This window comes from Perognathus longimembris, chromosome 11, assembly GCF_023159225.1.
Source record: "Perognathus longimembris pacificus isolate PPM17 chromosome 11, ASM2315922v1, whole genome shotgun sequence".
Lineage (NCBI taxonomy): Eukaryota > Metazoa > Chordata > Mammalia > Rodentia > Heteromyidae > Perognathus > Perognathus longimembris.
Window position 1 is genome coordinate 60,708,478 of NC_063171.1, and position 14,417 is coordinate 60,722,894.

At 40.9% G+C, this 14,417-nt stretch overlaps 1 protein-coding gene across 1 annotated transcript in view; it reads right to left on the reverse strand.

The window, feature by feature from the left end:
* The window catches only part of Ipo9 (importin 9), a 37,788-nt gene that overhangs the window by 18,637 nt on the left and 4,734 nt on the right, over window positions 1–14,417 (reverse strand). The window contains exons 2-8 of the mRNA XM_048357258.1: window positions 7,559–7,620; window positions 7,244–7,330; window positions 6,351–6,552; window positions 2,258–2,346; window positions 1,016–1,102; window positions 190–309; window positions 6–106 (exon numbers count right to left, since the gene is read on the reverse strand). Coding sequence (XP_048213215.1) covers window positions 6–106; window positions 190–309; window positions 1,016–1,102; window positions 2,258–2,346; window positions 6,351–6,552; window positions 7,244–7,330; window positions 7,559–7,620 — 748 coding nt within the window. The remainder of the gene's footprint in view (window positions 1–5; window positions 107–189; window positions 310–1,015; window positions 1,103–2,257; window positions 2,347–6,350; window positions 6,553–7,243; window positions 7,331–7,558; window positions 7,621–14,417) is intronic.

The following is a 14,417-nucleotide window of genomic DNA, read 5'->3' on the forward strand; positions in this document are numbered from 1 at the left end:
GATATAAAGCAGCACTTTCGGTGAGTGTGTTCCAAACAATAGGCAGAATCTGCTGCATGGAAGACACCATGTGCTTGGGGAAGTTTTTCACCAGGGCTGTCACTGCCTGAGAAGTTAAGAGGAACAGAGGGGAAGTCAATATTCCACACTACCCACTCAAACACCAACCTACAGGCAGTAAGTGTTCACCTTTAGGACCTCCATCTTAAAGCCACTGTCAGATGTGGGGCCATCTGGCATCTGGAGAGCCTGGACGAAGGCTTCTGTGAACTGCTGCACCACAGGGAAGATTAGGACTTTGGCTGCTCCCTGAGAATGGAAAGCACAGTCAGTGCTGGGCACACCTCTATCCATGGCTCCATATACATAACAAACACCGAGGTCTGAGCCACTTAAGGTCATTCTCAGACTCAGGTTCCAACCCTGAGAGCACAGCAATAAAGGCAAAGAGGTGCTGCCCAAGATTTCATTCTCAACTACCACTTGTAGTTCCTCACCCCAGCCCACTGGTTGGGGCTGGAAATATGGCTTAGTGGTACAGTGCTTGCCTAGCATGCACGAAGCCCTGGGTTCGATTCCTCAGCACCACATAAACAGAAAAGGCCAGAAGTAGCACTGTGACTCAAGTGGCAGAGTGCTAGCCTTGAGCAAAAAGAAGCCAGGGACAGTGCTCCAGCCCCGAGTTTAAGTCCCAGGACAGGTAAAAACAGCACAAAAAAAAAACAAAAAACTGCTTGCGAATTCCAGAGTTCAGTACTTTTCAGCTTTGTTTCACATAAAAGGGTCACAGAAGAACAGAAAGGTTTGTAAGGGATATCTAATATGAAAAGGACACAGAAAAACAGGTTTGAAGAAATTAGACTCAGGAGGAAACTAAGATGTGGGTGTGCATGTGAACAAATCAATCAAAATGTCATGTTTATCTACAACACTGATCAGTGGGCTTTCGACACTTTGTCTGCCAAACATTAATAAAGATGTAAGCATGCAGTTTTTCATCTGAAGGTTCACTCACCTTTTCCAGCTCCTCCATGTTACAGATCATATGGGCACAAGTGGTAAAAATCTCCACAGCTCGAGAACGAGTTCGAATACCATATACCTAGGGAGAAGGTTATGGCACCGTTATGGGAATGGAGCATGTGCCTATGTGTATATCTGTGACTAGAAGTAAAATCAATCCTTACATGACACTGTTTTCCTCAGAAAAATGTAATTCATTCATGTATAAATCTGAGAACACAAGACAGCAGCACCATGTTAGAACCTACTGGATTTAGCTTTATATATAGGCCTTGGGCTGATTTTTTTAAATTAAAAAACAGGCAGTGTAATGTTTGAAAGCCTAACATGGCCAATGTATTTCTTTTTGTTTTTTTGTCCTCCCTCCTTCCTTCTTTTCATCTTTCTAAAATAAGGTTTCACATGTTGTCTGGGCTGTCTCCCAACTCTTAGACTGAAGTGATCAATCCTCTCACCTCAGCCTCCTGGGATTATGGTATATACCAGAACAGCTCTTCTTCTTCTTCTTTATTTTTTGGTAGTGCTGGGAAACAAAACCAGGGCTTTGATCTGGTTAAGTATCTTATCCTTCTATTCACAGTAAACTTCCTTTACATTGGGCGTATGCTAGATATTGGTGGCTAGCTTTCTTCCTAGCTACTCCAGAGGCTGAGGCTTGAAGATCATGATTCAAAGCCAGTCTAGGAAGAAAATTCACAAGATTCCATCTCTAATGAGCAAAAAGCTAGGCTGGAAGCATGGCTCAAGTGGTAAAGCACCCGTATGAGATCCAGTATTAGCAAAAGTAAATAAAAGGTTACAGTCAGGGAAATAGATAAACATTACCTATCAGGAATCATTATTTTACTCTGAATGATTTTACTATTCACATGCCTATTAATTAAATATATACACAATATGTATTGAAGATCTAGTTATGCAGTGAGGTAAGACAGGCAAGACTAGACAGAATACCTCAGTAGGAGGCTAGAAGTAGCAATGAAGGTACTGGATATTTAGGGATTACAGTATGCCAGCAGGTACATGAAGACTCTTCAGTTGTTTTACTCTTTTATCAAAGGCTTGTCCCTACAGTTAAGAGTGAACTCTATGGTCAATCCCAAATCGGATCCAGATCTTTGTCAGTACTAATCCTCAAATATGGGGCACACCATCATCTTCCACCTTAGAGTCAGAGGCAGACCCGAGGCTGAACAGCTCTTTTGGTTGAGATCACAGAACTGAGATTTCATACCTCAGCCATAGTGAAGATCTTATACATCTCTGGAAGAATGACAGGAGCAACAAGTGGCATCTGAGTGTCTGTTACTTCTCGAGTAAACTCTATAAAGACAAAAGCACAAAAACTACTGCTTCATAAAGACATTAAGTGTGAAAACTCCCAAACCATTTCTCAGTGGCAGTTCCCAGTCAGCATACAAGTAAGTATGCAGACTTAGGTACGTAGGACTTAAGTACTTAGATTAGAGCTACTTAGCTTCCTGAGTGTCCCAGTGCTCAGCTAACTGGGACATTTTTCAGAAGCATAATAGCTAAAGGTGCAATTGGGTCTCTCAAGGTTAATATACCCTACAATTTTGGGCACTACTAATCAAATCAAATGAAGATCAAATACTCAAGGCTGAATTTTATTTATGAGTTGTGATTTCTTCTTGAAGGATAAAATTTGAGTTTTGAATAATGAGCATGCCTGTAATCCTAGCTACCCACGAGACTGAACTCAGAGGATCGTGGTTTGAAGCCAGCCTGAGCAGGAAAGTGTGTGATACACTTATCTCCAATTAACCACCAGAAAGTGGCACTGTGGCTCAAAGTGGTAGAATGCTAGCCTTGAGGGAAAAGCTCAAGGATGGCACCCAGGCCTTGAGTTAAAAAAAAAAAAAAAAAGAAAGAAAGAAAAATCACAAGGAGAAGCAAGGGAAGTAAAAAGAAGAGAAAAATCTAGGCAAGGAAGAGTTTGATCTTCTTGGTAAATTTGCTGTGTACTTGAGCTAAAATACTGAAGCTTTGTCCAAGCAATTAATCAAAACTTAGTAAGTTGGGTGCTGGTGAGTCATACTATAATCTTAACTACTCAGGAGGCTAAGATCTGAAAATGAAATCTGAAGCCAGCCAGGGCAGGAAAATACATGAGGCACGTATTTCCAATTAACCACCAAAAAACTGGAAGAGGAGGTGTGGCTCAGGTAATAAGAGTACCAGCCTTGAGGGAAAAAGCTAAGGGACAAGCACCAAGGTTCTGAGTTCAAGCCCTAGTACCAGCGCAGAAAGAAAGAGAGAGAAAGAGAGAGAGAGAGAGAAAGAGAGAGAGAGAGAGGGAAGGAAAGAATATAGTGAGTAGTGTTATAAAGACACCTGGCACATGGGAAAAGGGACTTTTCAAACAAATGGAGAGGAAGGAATTGTATTTGACAAAGAATTGGTATTATCTACCATTAACATCATATGAATTACATGAACTAGTAAAAATTAGCCTAGCTGCCTAGTTCAATAAATTGAGGATCAAAGAGTAGATATGGAATGTATGCAAGACTACATTGTGGGCTAGTAGGAAACAGGTGAGATAAAGATATAGGCGAGATTTCTGTATACTTGCATAAACAGAGGGGAAAAATGATTTCTAAAACAAGACAAGACAATATGGCTAAAGTCCAGATAAATTTCTCTTTTTTTGGCTAGTCCTGTGGCTTGGACTCAGGGTCTACGCACTATTGCTGGACTTTTTTTTTTTTTTTTTGCTCAAGGCTAACACTCTATCGCTTGAACCACAGTACCACTTCCGGCTTTTTCTGTTTATGTGGTGCTGAGGAATTGAACCCAGGGCTTCATAGTAAGCACTCTACTGCTAAGCCATATTCCCAGCCCCACAGATAAATATTTCTTAAAGAGTCAGGCATTGGTGGCTCACACCTGTAATCCTAGCTACTCAGGAGGCTGAGATCTGAGGATCGCTGTTCAAAGGCACAGGGCAGTAAAGTTTGTGACGAGCTTCTCCAATAAATCACCAAAAAAAGAAAAAAAAAAAGCCAGAAGTGGATCTGTGGCTTAAGTGTAGAGCACTAGCCTTGAGTAAAACAAAGCTCAGAGACAGTGACCAGACCCTAACTCTCAGGATGGTGGTGTTGGGGGGTGAGGGGGGAGAGAGAAGAGAGAGAGAAAATACTTATTATGACTTTATTTTGGGGGTAGGATGCAGGGCAGAACTTGGGAAGAACTGAGAAAGTGAGGTCAGACCTAAGGACTTATGAAAATGGGCTCTGAGAGGAAGAGATAGCCACCAACTCTTTCTGGATTGAAAGCTGAAGTATTTTTGTCAACTTTTTAGAACAGAGTAAAAGAAAAGATAGTGAAGACAGTATGTTCTGAAATCTGTCAAGATTATATAGACATACATTCTTAAAATTTTCTCTTTTATTTCTATAAAAATTCTATTTGACTATTCTCAACCCCTTCCTCTTGAGCTGAGGATTGAGGGTAAGTGCTTCTAGCCACATCCCGTGCCTTATTTGGCTGTTATTTACTTTATTTGTCTTATTTGTAGTCAAGACTTTGCACTTACTAGGCAAGTGTTTTACTTGAAACATCCCTCCAGTCCTATTTGCTGTGATCTTCCTATCTCTCCCTCCTGTGTAGCTGGTTTATTATTTGACTATCCTTAAATTTACCTTGGTTGATTAGAAAGAATAATATTACATCATTTGCAGGAAACTGGATGGACTTAGAACAAATCATGCTAAGTGAGGTAAGCCAAGGTCAGAGACACAGATAGCTCATGTTTCTCTCATATGCAGAAGCTAGATCTAAAACACACCAGATAAATTATAGGGGATTCCAAGCATTCACATATAGTGAGACCAAAAGAGCATACTTTTTTTTTTTTTGGCATCAGTTCTGGGGCTTGGACTCAGGGCCTGAGAACTGTTCCTGGCTTCTTTTTGCTCAAGGCTAGCACTCTACCACTTGAACCACAGTGCTACTTCTGGCTTTTTCTGTTTATGTGGTGCTGAGGAATTGAGCCCAGGGCTTCATGCATGCTAGGCAAGCACTCTACCACTAAGCTACACTCCCAGCCCCAAAGGAGGATACTCTTAGGAGATGCCTATATGCATCTGATCATATAAAATAATGTTTATCAAAATAAACTCCAGGAAATGGAAACAAGTGGGTTTTTTCTTTGTTACTGTTTGTTTCCTTTTTCTTGTTTGTTAATTTATCTGTCTTTGAGAGGTAAGGGGGGACAAAGAGTGAGCAAATGTAGCAGTGGTACTTACTAGACACTATGCAGAAAAAGGAACTATACAACTTATGGTTGGGGATGGGAGGGAAAAACAGCAAGGGTGACAGTGTCCAACAAGAAATGTACTTTTTGTTTTTTTGTCAGTCCTGAGGCTCGAACTCAGGGCCTGGGCACTATCCCTGAGCTTCTTTTGCTCAAGGCTAGCACTCTACCACTTGAGCCACACCGTCACTTCAGCTTTTTCTGTGTATGCGGTGCTGAGGAATCAAACCCAGGGCTTCAGGCATGCTAGGCAAGCACTCTACCACTAAGCCACATTCCTAGCTCCAGAATTGTACTCTTTACCTGATTTATGTAACTGTGACTCTTCTGTGCATCACCTTAATAGTAACAATTAAAACGTTTTTAAAAAGAAATTTTTTTTTCCTGTGGCTGAACTAAGTACCCAAGTTTAAATAACTGCACACTTTATTTGATGTTTTTGCATAGAATCATTATAAAATGGGGCTAACCAATTAAGACAAAAATTTCCAGGAGGATCTACAGCTTGCTAAAAGGGAAATAATACATAATGATAATCATAATGACTAATTTTTAAAATTTCTTACTATGTTTCAGCTACTATGGCTCAACAGTTTATATAGACTTATTTATTTAAATTACCAAAAGGTTCTTTTGAAGCAGACAATTTTAGCATCTTAGAAAGCACAGTAGATAAAGTATGTCAAGGTAATAAAGCAAGAATAAAAACCACTATGCTTTTCTTGTATTTTTTCTTTTGTTTGCATGTCTTCTGTGGTGCTGGGCCTTATACTCAACAGCTTTGTGCTTGCTAAGTAAACATTCTACTACTGGACTATGTTCCCCATCCAATATCTCTAAGTGTACGGTTTGAATGTAGGAGTACTGTGAGTTCTTAATTCCCAGACAGGGGAGCTGAAGGATAGAGGTAGAGTCAGATTTTCTGAAAACTAGAAAAGAAGAACAGCCTCCGTAATAAATCCTGCTGGTCTGGGCCACCCTGTCCTAGCCTGTTCACGTTCTTGCTGCTAGGACTCAAGTACCAATACCAGGAAAGAGGCTCTGATACCTGTCAGCACTCGCATGGCTCCGTGGACAGCATTTAAGTCTCCGCTCACCAACATCTCCATGAGCAGGTTGAAGAGCTGGGGCCAGGCTTCAGGCCAGTCCCAGTGGGCAATGGCTGACACTGCATAGGCCACACTGGAGCGCACTTTGCTTATTGATTCTCTCAACCCATTGGGCAAGAGCTCTCGGATAACAATTTTTGCCTGTAGAGAAGGAAAATCACTGACCATTAGATCAGGTTTTAAGTTACTGGCAGAGCCCAGTCCAGTTTGGAACTGTATTAGAGAACAATAAGCAAAAGAAACAGCACACCAATATGAAACTCACATAGAAATAGTCCATTCAGAGTTTGTGATCTCTAAACATGCTATTTATTAAAGCATCTGTAGCTACAAGTATCCATTTCAATAAAAAAAATTCAGTTCCTTAATTACAGTAGCCACACTGTAAGTGCTCAAGAGCTCTCATAGTGGAAATCACTGATACAAAGTATTTCCACACCCTCAGAAGACTGCAATAGACAGTCTTGTTCTCAACTTGTATCTCAGTATTTCTTGGGGAGCCAAGACAGATGCATAGTACAACACTGAGGAGAAACATTGTTTCATGTAATTCTCAAAAGATTCTTCTGAGCTTGCTATTTTAATTCTAGCTTTAGAAATTTAGAGGCTCAGAAGCTACATATGTTCCCAAATATCTCATAGCCTGAAAGGGCAGAAATGGAATAGAGTTTGACACTCAAACTCTCTTACCTATGGCATAGCATCCATTAATACCAAATATCAATCTCCTTTTCTGCCTTGTCCTTTCATTGCTCCATGTGGTCAAATAAATGTGATAACCTAATCTATGGCAGTCCTCAAGCTGGTACACTAATAAGGAAATTGCCTTTACCCTTTCTGTAGTTTCAGGAGGCCTAAATTTCTCTGACTGGGCACACCAGTGAGTCTCCACATACTGCTTCAAGATGACTGATGCCAGCTGTGAAGAGAATAAGCCAAGAAGTGCAGTGAGAAACAGACTGTGGTTGTTGTTGTTTTTTCACGCATAAAAACTACATATATTGCTTGATACATCTAAATCACATCTAAATCTGGTACAAAAACCATGGGTTATTTATAAATTGACCTTATTCTTTTCCTTCCCATAGGAAAGTTTCATTATCAAGCAAAAGGAAATCATTTATAAATTGGGTCCGTCTGGACTTACTTGACGAATTGCCAGTGCCCCTTGAGGATCTACGGTCAGCTCTGCCAAGTGAACTCCAAATTCTGAAAAGAGAAAATTGTGCTGTGAGTTTCAGAGCATTTAAAAAAGCCATAGCAATTTACCGAGCCACAACCAACTTGAACTATTGCTCCTAACAGTGCTGGTAACTGCTTAGGTTGATTCCCTTCAATAGAGAAGCAAGTGGCCATGCAGGGCAGGACTTCATGCCATGAACAGTTCCAGCCCCTTCTCATTTTCTCCAGTGGTTGCATGAAGCCTTCCAGCTAGCTTCCATCAAAGATAGTAGCCTACTCTTTTCAGATTAATGGCTGTGGTAAATTGGGGAAACTGGAACTCTAACCCCAAGGAGAACTTAAGCAACACAATACTCTTTTTGTTGCTGTTGTTTTGCAGACAGGATCTCACTACATAGCCTCCCAAGTGTTGGGATTACAGAAGTGTACCACCACACCTAACAACAGTAATCTTGAGCAGCATATTGGAAGGTTGGAAATTCCAAAGTATGGATCTAAGTTATACTTCCAAAGGTGCCAGCTATTCTTTAAACTCTCATTAGGGAAAGGAAAATGAGGAATATAGGGCCAGACCAGGGTACCTCATAATTTCCACCTGTCTCCTAATCTAGTACAATACTAGCAGCCATCAGTCACACAGGCTGTGTGTGAAATGTAGCCAGTGAGAACTGAGATGGCTGTACATGTAAAACACACCTAAAGTTTCACATAGGAAAATGAAAGCAAAATATCTTCATAATTTTTGTACTGATTATATGTTGAAATAATACTTTGCATACACCAGATGGGCATGGTGGCACACTCCTATAATTCTACACTTGGAGGCAGAGACCGGAGGACAGAATTTGAGGCTAGCCTGCTTTACATCTGCCTTAAAACAAAGCAAGAACAACAACAAATGTACAGGCTCAAAGCAGGCACTGGTGATTCACATCAGTAATCCTAGTGACTCAGAGGACTAAGGTCTGAGGATCTAGGTTCAAAGCCAGCCTGGACAGGAAAAGTCGATGAGATTCTTATCTCTAAGTGGAGCTTTGGCCTCTAGTGGTAGAGAGCTAGCTTTTAACAAATAAAGCTCAGAGACAGTGCCCAGGCTCTGAGTTTAAGCCCCAAGACTGGCACAAAAAGAAAAAAGTATAGGCTCAAGATTTGGGAAATTTTAGGCTCAAATCCTGAATTACTGTGTTTGTTTTTATGTAAGCTGACTTATCCTTTTAAATCTCAATTTCTTTACCCGCAAAGCAAGAATGCAGTCAATATATCACAGTCCTGTGAGAACGCAATGATTTCATGGGGTGCTTAGCGCAATACCTGCCACACAGCAATAACTTTGGGGGGGGGGGAGGAAATCACTTTTGCTGCCATTATTTTTACTGCTCATCCTGAGTACACTGTTTGACTTTCCTATCTATATAACTTAAATTATTTTGACTAAAATTTATGCAGAGGTTTTACAGTTACAGCAGGAATATCAGAAAGCGACGGAGAGTCTCAGTATATCTGCAAGCCTCCGGGGCTGACACACTGTATTACTGGTTCTATCAACCTTGATAACGCCCCAAGATCTGGTCTCCTGTTTGTCTGCCATAAATATTTGTCTGCTTTTCCCTCTGTAGTCAACCACATTCTCGCGCACTGATTTTAGCCTCCATCTGTGAATGCTGCCTGCAACAATCATCATGTGGCTGCCTGCCTAACGCTGACTTTACATTTCCTTTGTTCACTTCACTTACTCGCTAGAAGTTTCCTGTGAGGAAGAACTATCCTTTCTTTATTCAATTCTTCATTTTCATCAGTCTAGAGTCATATTATTTTATGGGTTTTAACCCAATACCACTACTGTTTATTTTTGTGGCACAACTGTTCTAACTTGGTTATTACAACTCTTTCCAGATGATACCTGAATGTTCCGCACACAGGCCCCCATCCTTTACCTAGCACTTCCTGATACAACCAGACGACCTAGTTTCATCTTTTATTTTCTCTGCCCAAACCCTGGGATCAAGTTCTCCAAGGAGCTAGTGGGCTCCTTAGTAGAGAATGGCATTCAGAAACCAAGATATAGACACTGGGTGTGCACAGTGGCGCTATTCTTAGGCCTTTCCAGAGAACAGAGTTATGAAATCAGAACACTTGCAGACTCATCCATTACAACTTCTTTCTGATAGTGACAAATCTGGTTCTCACTGTAATTTATTTTTCCAATTTTAGAATATAAATTACAGAACTAAAAGATCTATTAGCTGAAGTACAATTTCTGTGTACAGTTTTTTTTAATTTTACCTAGTAACTAATCAAATACAATTCTCCAAAGTTACTTAAACTAGTTCTTCTGTTCCTCATCCCCTCAATAATGTTTGTCATTATTGTAACACAGGCTCATTAGTTATTCATTGTGTCCCATTTTGGGTCATCCTTACAGTCTGACTTAACCACTAACATCTTGGGTGTATGTGAACCACTACGATGATTCTCATAGTTGAAACTATACCAAAGCTGTGCCACGGTCAAAGTTACATAGTCTAGCTGGGCACCAGTGGCTCTTGTCTGTAATCCTAGCTACTCAGGAGGCTGAGATCTGAAAGAAGATCAAAAGTCTTGTGGATTTGTCTGCCTAGGCAGATATGAATTGTGATCCTCAGATCTTGGCCTCCTTAGTAGCTAGTATTAGAGGTGTGAGCCATTAGTGCCTACCATGGTATGGGTTTTTTAATAACTTCGTAAGAGCGTAAGTTTTGGATTAGCATTATAAGTTAATGTAAGGTCTGCCCCAGAGGGTTCTCTCCTGCCTGAATACCACGGCACCATATATGTTAGGTTTTTAAAGTAGGTAGCTGGTAAAGGAGAATGCCACGCGATATTCGGGCAGGAGAGAAAAGTTTATTATTGAACTGCTGGCCAGTGGCTGAGATGATGCATGGCCAGAGACAGGGGAGACCTCCTCATCCCGCCCTGCCTTATCTAGGGCAGGGGCTAGGGAGTGTGGCCAGGTGAATTCTGATGTGACCTCAGGGAAGGGGGAGGTAACTGCCTCCAGGTATGCCGGTTACCCAGGCAACTGGGTAGATGGGGGGCATCTGCACGGAGCCCTCTGGGGCAGACTTTACAGCTGATATTAAAAATACAAAATATATTTTCAATCAGACACTGTAAAAAAAGATACTGAGAGCCAGCATTGGTGGCTCAGGTCTATAATCTGAGCAGCTTAGAAGCCTTAGATCTGAAGATGTGGTTCAAAGCTAGCTCAGGGAGAAAAGTCCCTGTGAAACTCTTCAACTAACCACTCAAAAACTGGAAGTAGAGCTGTGGCTCAAAGTGGTAGAGCACTAGCCTTGAGCAAGAGCTCAAGGGATAGTGCACAGGCCCTAAATTAAAACTCATATTCAACAACAAAGATACTGAGAAAAAAATTAAGACTTTTATGAAGGAGTTGAAGAGAATTGAGACTATAGAGTTTAAATACATTTGAACCACTATCTTTCCTAAGAATGTGCTGACATTCATTGTTCTAAGGTCAGTCTGAGGCTCAAAGAAGGAGAAAACAACCATATACCTTCCATCAGTCCACACAGCATCATCAGAGCAGGAAGGCCAGGCAAACTTTACACTCTGGCAGCCCTTTGTCAAGTCTACTTTTCAGAGAAAAGGATTTATTTTCTCCACACCTGTGTCAGGAGAACACTGGACTCTGGTGACGATCACAAGAACAGGGATCTCTTCGCTCTAAAAATCACTGATGTGGTAACCTACCAAAGTAACCCCCCGACCTCCGAATTCGACAAACCACCTAGATGTAAAGGGTGGCAAGAATAAAAGACCACCAGAATATTAAAGCTTCTAATGGAGGGGCTGGGAATATGGCCTAGTGGCAAGAACACTTGCCTGGTATACATGCAAGCCCTGGGTTTGATTCCCCAGCACCACATATATAAAAAACGGCCAGAAGTGGCGCTGTGGCTCAAGTGGCAGAGTGCTAGCCTTGAGCAAAAAGAAGCCAGGGACAGTGCTCAGGCCCTGAGTCCAAGCCCAGGACTGGCAAAAAAAAAGAAAGAAAGAAAAGAAAAAAGAGAAAACTTCTAATGGAAAGGAGAGAAGGGTGAGCAAACACAGTCACTATAAATTCATTGCACATTATATAAAAATGGAACAACATAACTTGAGGGTAATGAAAATGGAGAACAGAAAGGGGGGCATTGATCAAGATGTTCTGTACTCTGTGCAAAAAGACATGTACTTATTACTTGACTTATGAAACAGTAACCCCTCTGTACAATACCTTAATAACAAATCATATTTTAAAAAGATACACTGTACTCATAACCTGACTTCTTTGTATAATCAATTAATAGTAATAAAATTTCAGACAGGCCAGAGTCCTACGCCAGGTAGAAATCTTTATGTACAAGCATTTATGCATGGATTTTTTCTAAAAGTTTAGAACCTTTCATAAGAAGCCTGAAAGCCAGGCACTAGTGGCTCAAACCTGTAGTCCTAGCTACTCAGAAGGCTGAGATCTGAGGTTCAGTTTCAAGCCAGTCTAGGCAGAAAAGTCCGTGAGACTATCTCTAATAAATTACTCAGAAAAAGTGGTGATATGGTTCAAAGTGGTAAAGCACTAGCCTTGAGCACAAAGATGCTCAAGGACAGTGCCCAGGCCCTGAATGAACAGAATACATCAACAGTTTGCAATTCCTCAAATTCAAAGATTTAATGTGCCTTAAGGCAACAGGGGACATTAGGAGAACTATAAATGATCGTCACATGTAACTCAGTGTATTCTGCCTAGACAACATGTGCATTAGAAACGTAGGTGTACTAGTCACCACTGAGGGGCACCACATTCAGAAAACTTAATCCTGAAATTTTCTGCTTTGTTTTAAATTAATCAAGTTACTCCTGTACAATGCTCATTTATGCAAAGTAGTAAAAAAAAAAACAACCTATTTAAACTTTTTTACTTATCAGAGACTATACATTCAGTTTTGTTTTGTTTGCCAGTCCTGGGGCTTGAACTCAGGGCCTGGGCACTGCCCCTGGAGCTTTTTTCTTTTGCTCATGGCTATCACTCTACTTGAGCCATAGCACCACTTCCAGCTTTTGCTGCTTATGTGGTACTGAGGTACCCAGGGCTTCATGCATGCTAGGCAAGCACTCTACCACTAGGCCACATTCCCAGCCCAAGACTTTATCAGATTTATCTACCTGGTCTAGCTTTGAACATCAGTCCTAAGACTCAGTCTCCTGAGTAGCTAGGGTTATAGGTATGAGCCACTAATGCCTGACCTTAACATAATTTCTTTAGAAAGCATAAGAAAGAACAGCTGAATAACTTCCTGTGGAATGATTAAGACAAAGAAAGCACAAGAGATACAGAGCTGTTTTGTTTTGGGAAGGATCAACAAAGATGAAAGTAAAATTTGCTTAATGAAGTGAAACCAAAGGGGAACACTCGCAAGAAGGTTATATGAAGCTAGCTTCTAAGTCACTTTTGAAATTTAATTTTCCTGTTTTTTTCCCCCAAGGTTAATCTAGATTAACCTTGATTAATCTAAATTCTCACCCTGACTCTATATTTTTTTTTTGGTAGTGCCAGAAATTGAATCTGGTTTCTTGATTATACCTCGACTCCCACTGGAAATGGAATCCTCTGACTTCCTTTTCTTTTAAAAAATCTCAGCAGTACTAGGGTGTTGAACTCAAGGCCTTGTGCTTGCTAGGCAAGCCTTCTTTCACGGGAGCCATGCAGTGGTCACTCCCTGACTTCATTTCTAAGAAATCTTTTGCCCTTTCATTTTCTAGTCTCATTGTCTACAATAGATTCATTTTCAGTTTTCATTCTTTTGCTCCTCTTATTATCTATGTTCCCCTTTCTCTCCTTTCAGAACACTTGGGAAAAAATACCTATTATACCTTAATGTGAAAGGAAAAATTCAAGGATCATGGAAGACAAAGTACGAGTTAAGAAATATATACCACTATAAGGAAACTCACTGAAGACGACTAAACAGTGAGGAGTAAGAGGGACAAAGAAAGAGCAATAAGTGAGGTTCATTCGACTGAATTATCATATGTGCATATGTGAATTGCCATGGTGAAACTCCTGCACACTAAGAAATTAATGAAAAAAAAAAAGGAATGACAGGAAAGTAAAACAAGCTATGTTGGGAAGGGTGCAGTAAAACAGACGATGAAAGGAGGGTGAATATAAATAACTGAGGTGCTTTAACTGCATGTGTGAAAACAGAACAATAAAACCTAGCAAAATTGTTTTTAAGGAGAGAGGAAAGGAGAGTGTGTATGATAGAGATACATTGCATCTATGCGTGGAAATGTCACAATGAAATCCCCCCCATTTTAACACTAATATATGCTAATAAAAATTCTTTGAAAGAAAGGAATACACGTTGCTGGTCTTAAGGGTCTATTAGAGACATAAGACTTAGCAGTGCTTTTCAACTTTGGGGAGAAGAGCCAACAGAGATGGGAGAGAGGTTTCAAGCCCCCTATTTTTCATACGGGTTGGTAGAAACCACAAAACCACAGCTGAAAGTAAAAAGAAAACTCTACCACTGGCCTTTTTCCTAGCGTGGCCGCCTTCCGCTTTGCTCAGTGCTGCCACATGCCCAGGAGTGCGTCTGGATCCTTGAGGGGTGCCCTTCGCAGGTGGACTTACGCTATACTGCAAAAGAGCCAGAAAAGTGCCCATGAGAACCAGAAAGCAAATTCCCAGCTAGCAGGAACATCTAAGCAAGAAATCAACATCGATGGCTGGGCAGCAAATGCCAGGAGAGGCAAGGGAGAGAGAATTCTCTGCACTGTCTAGC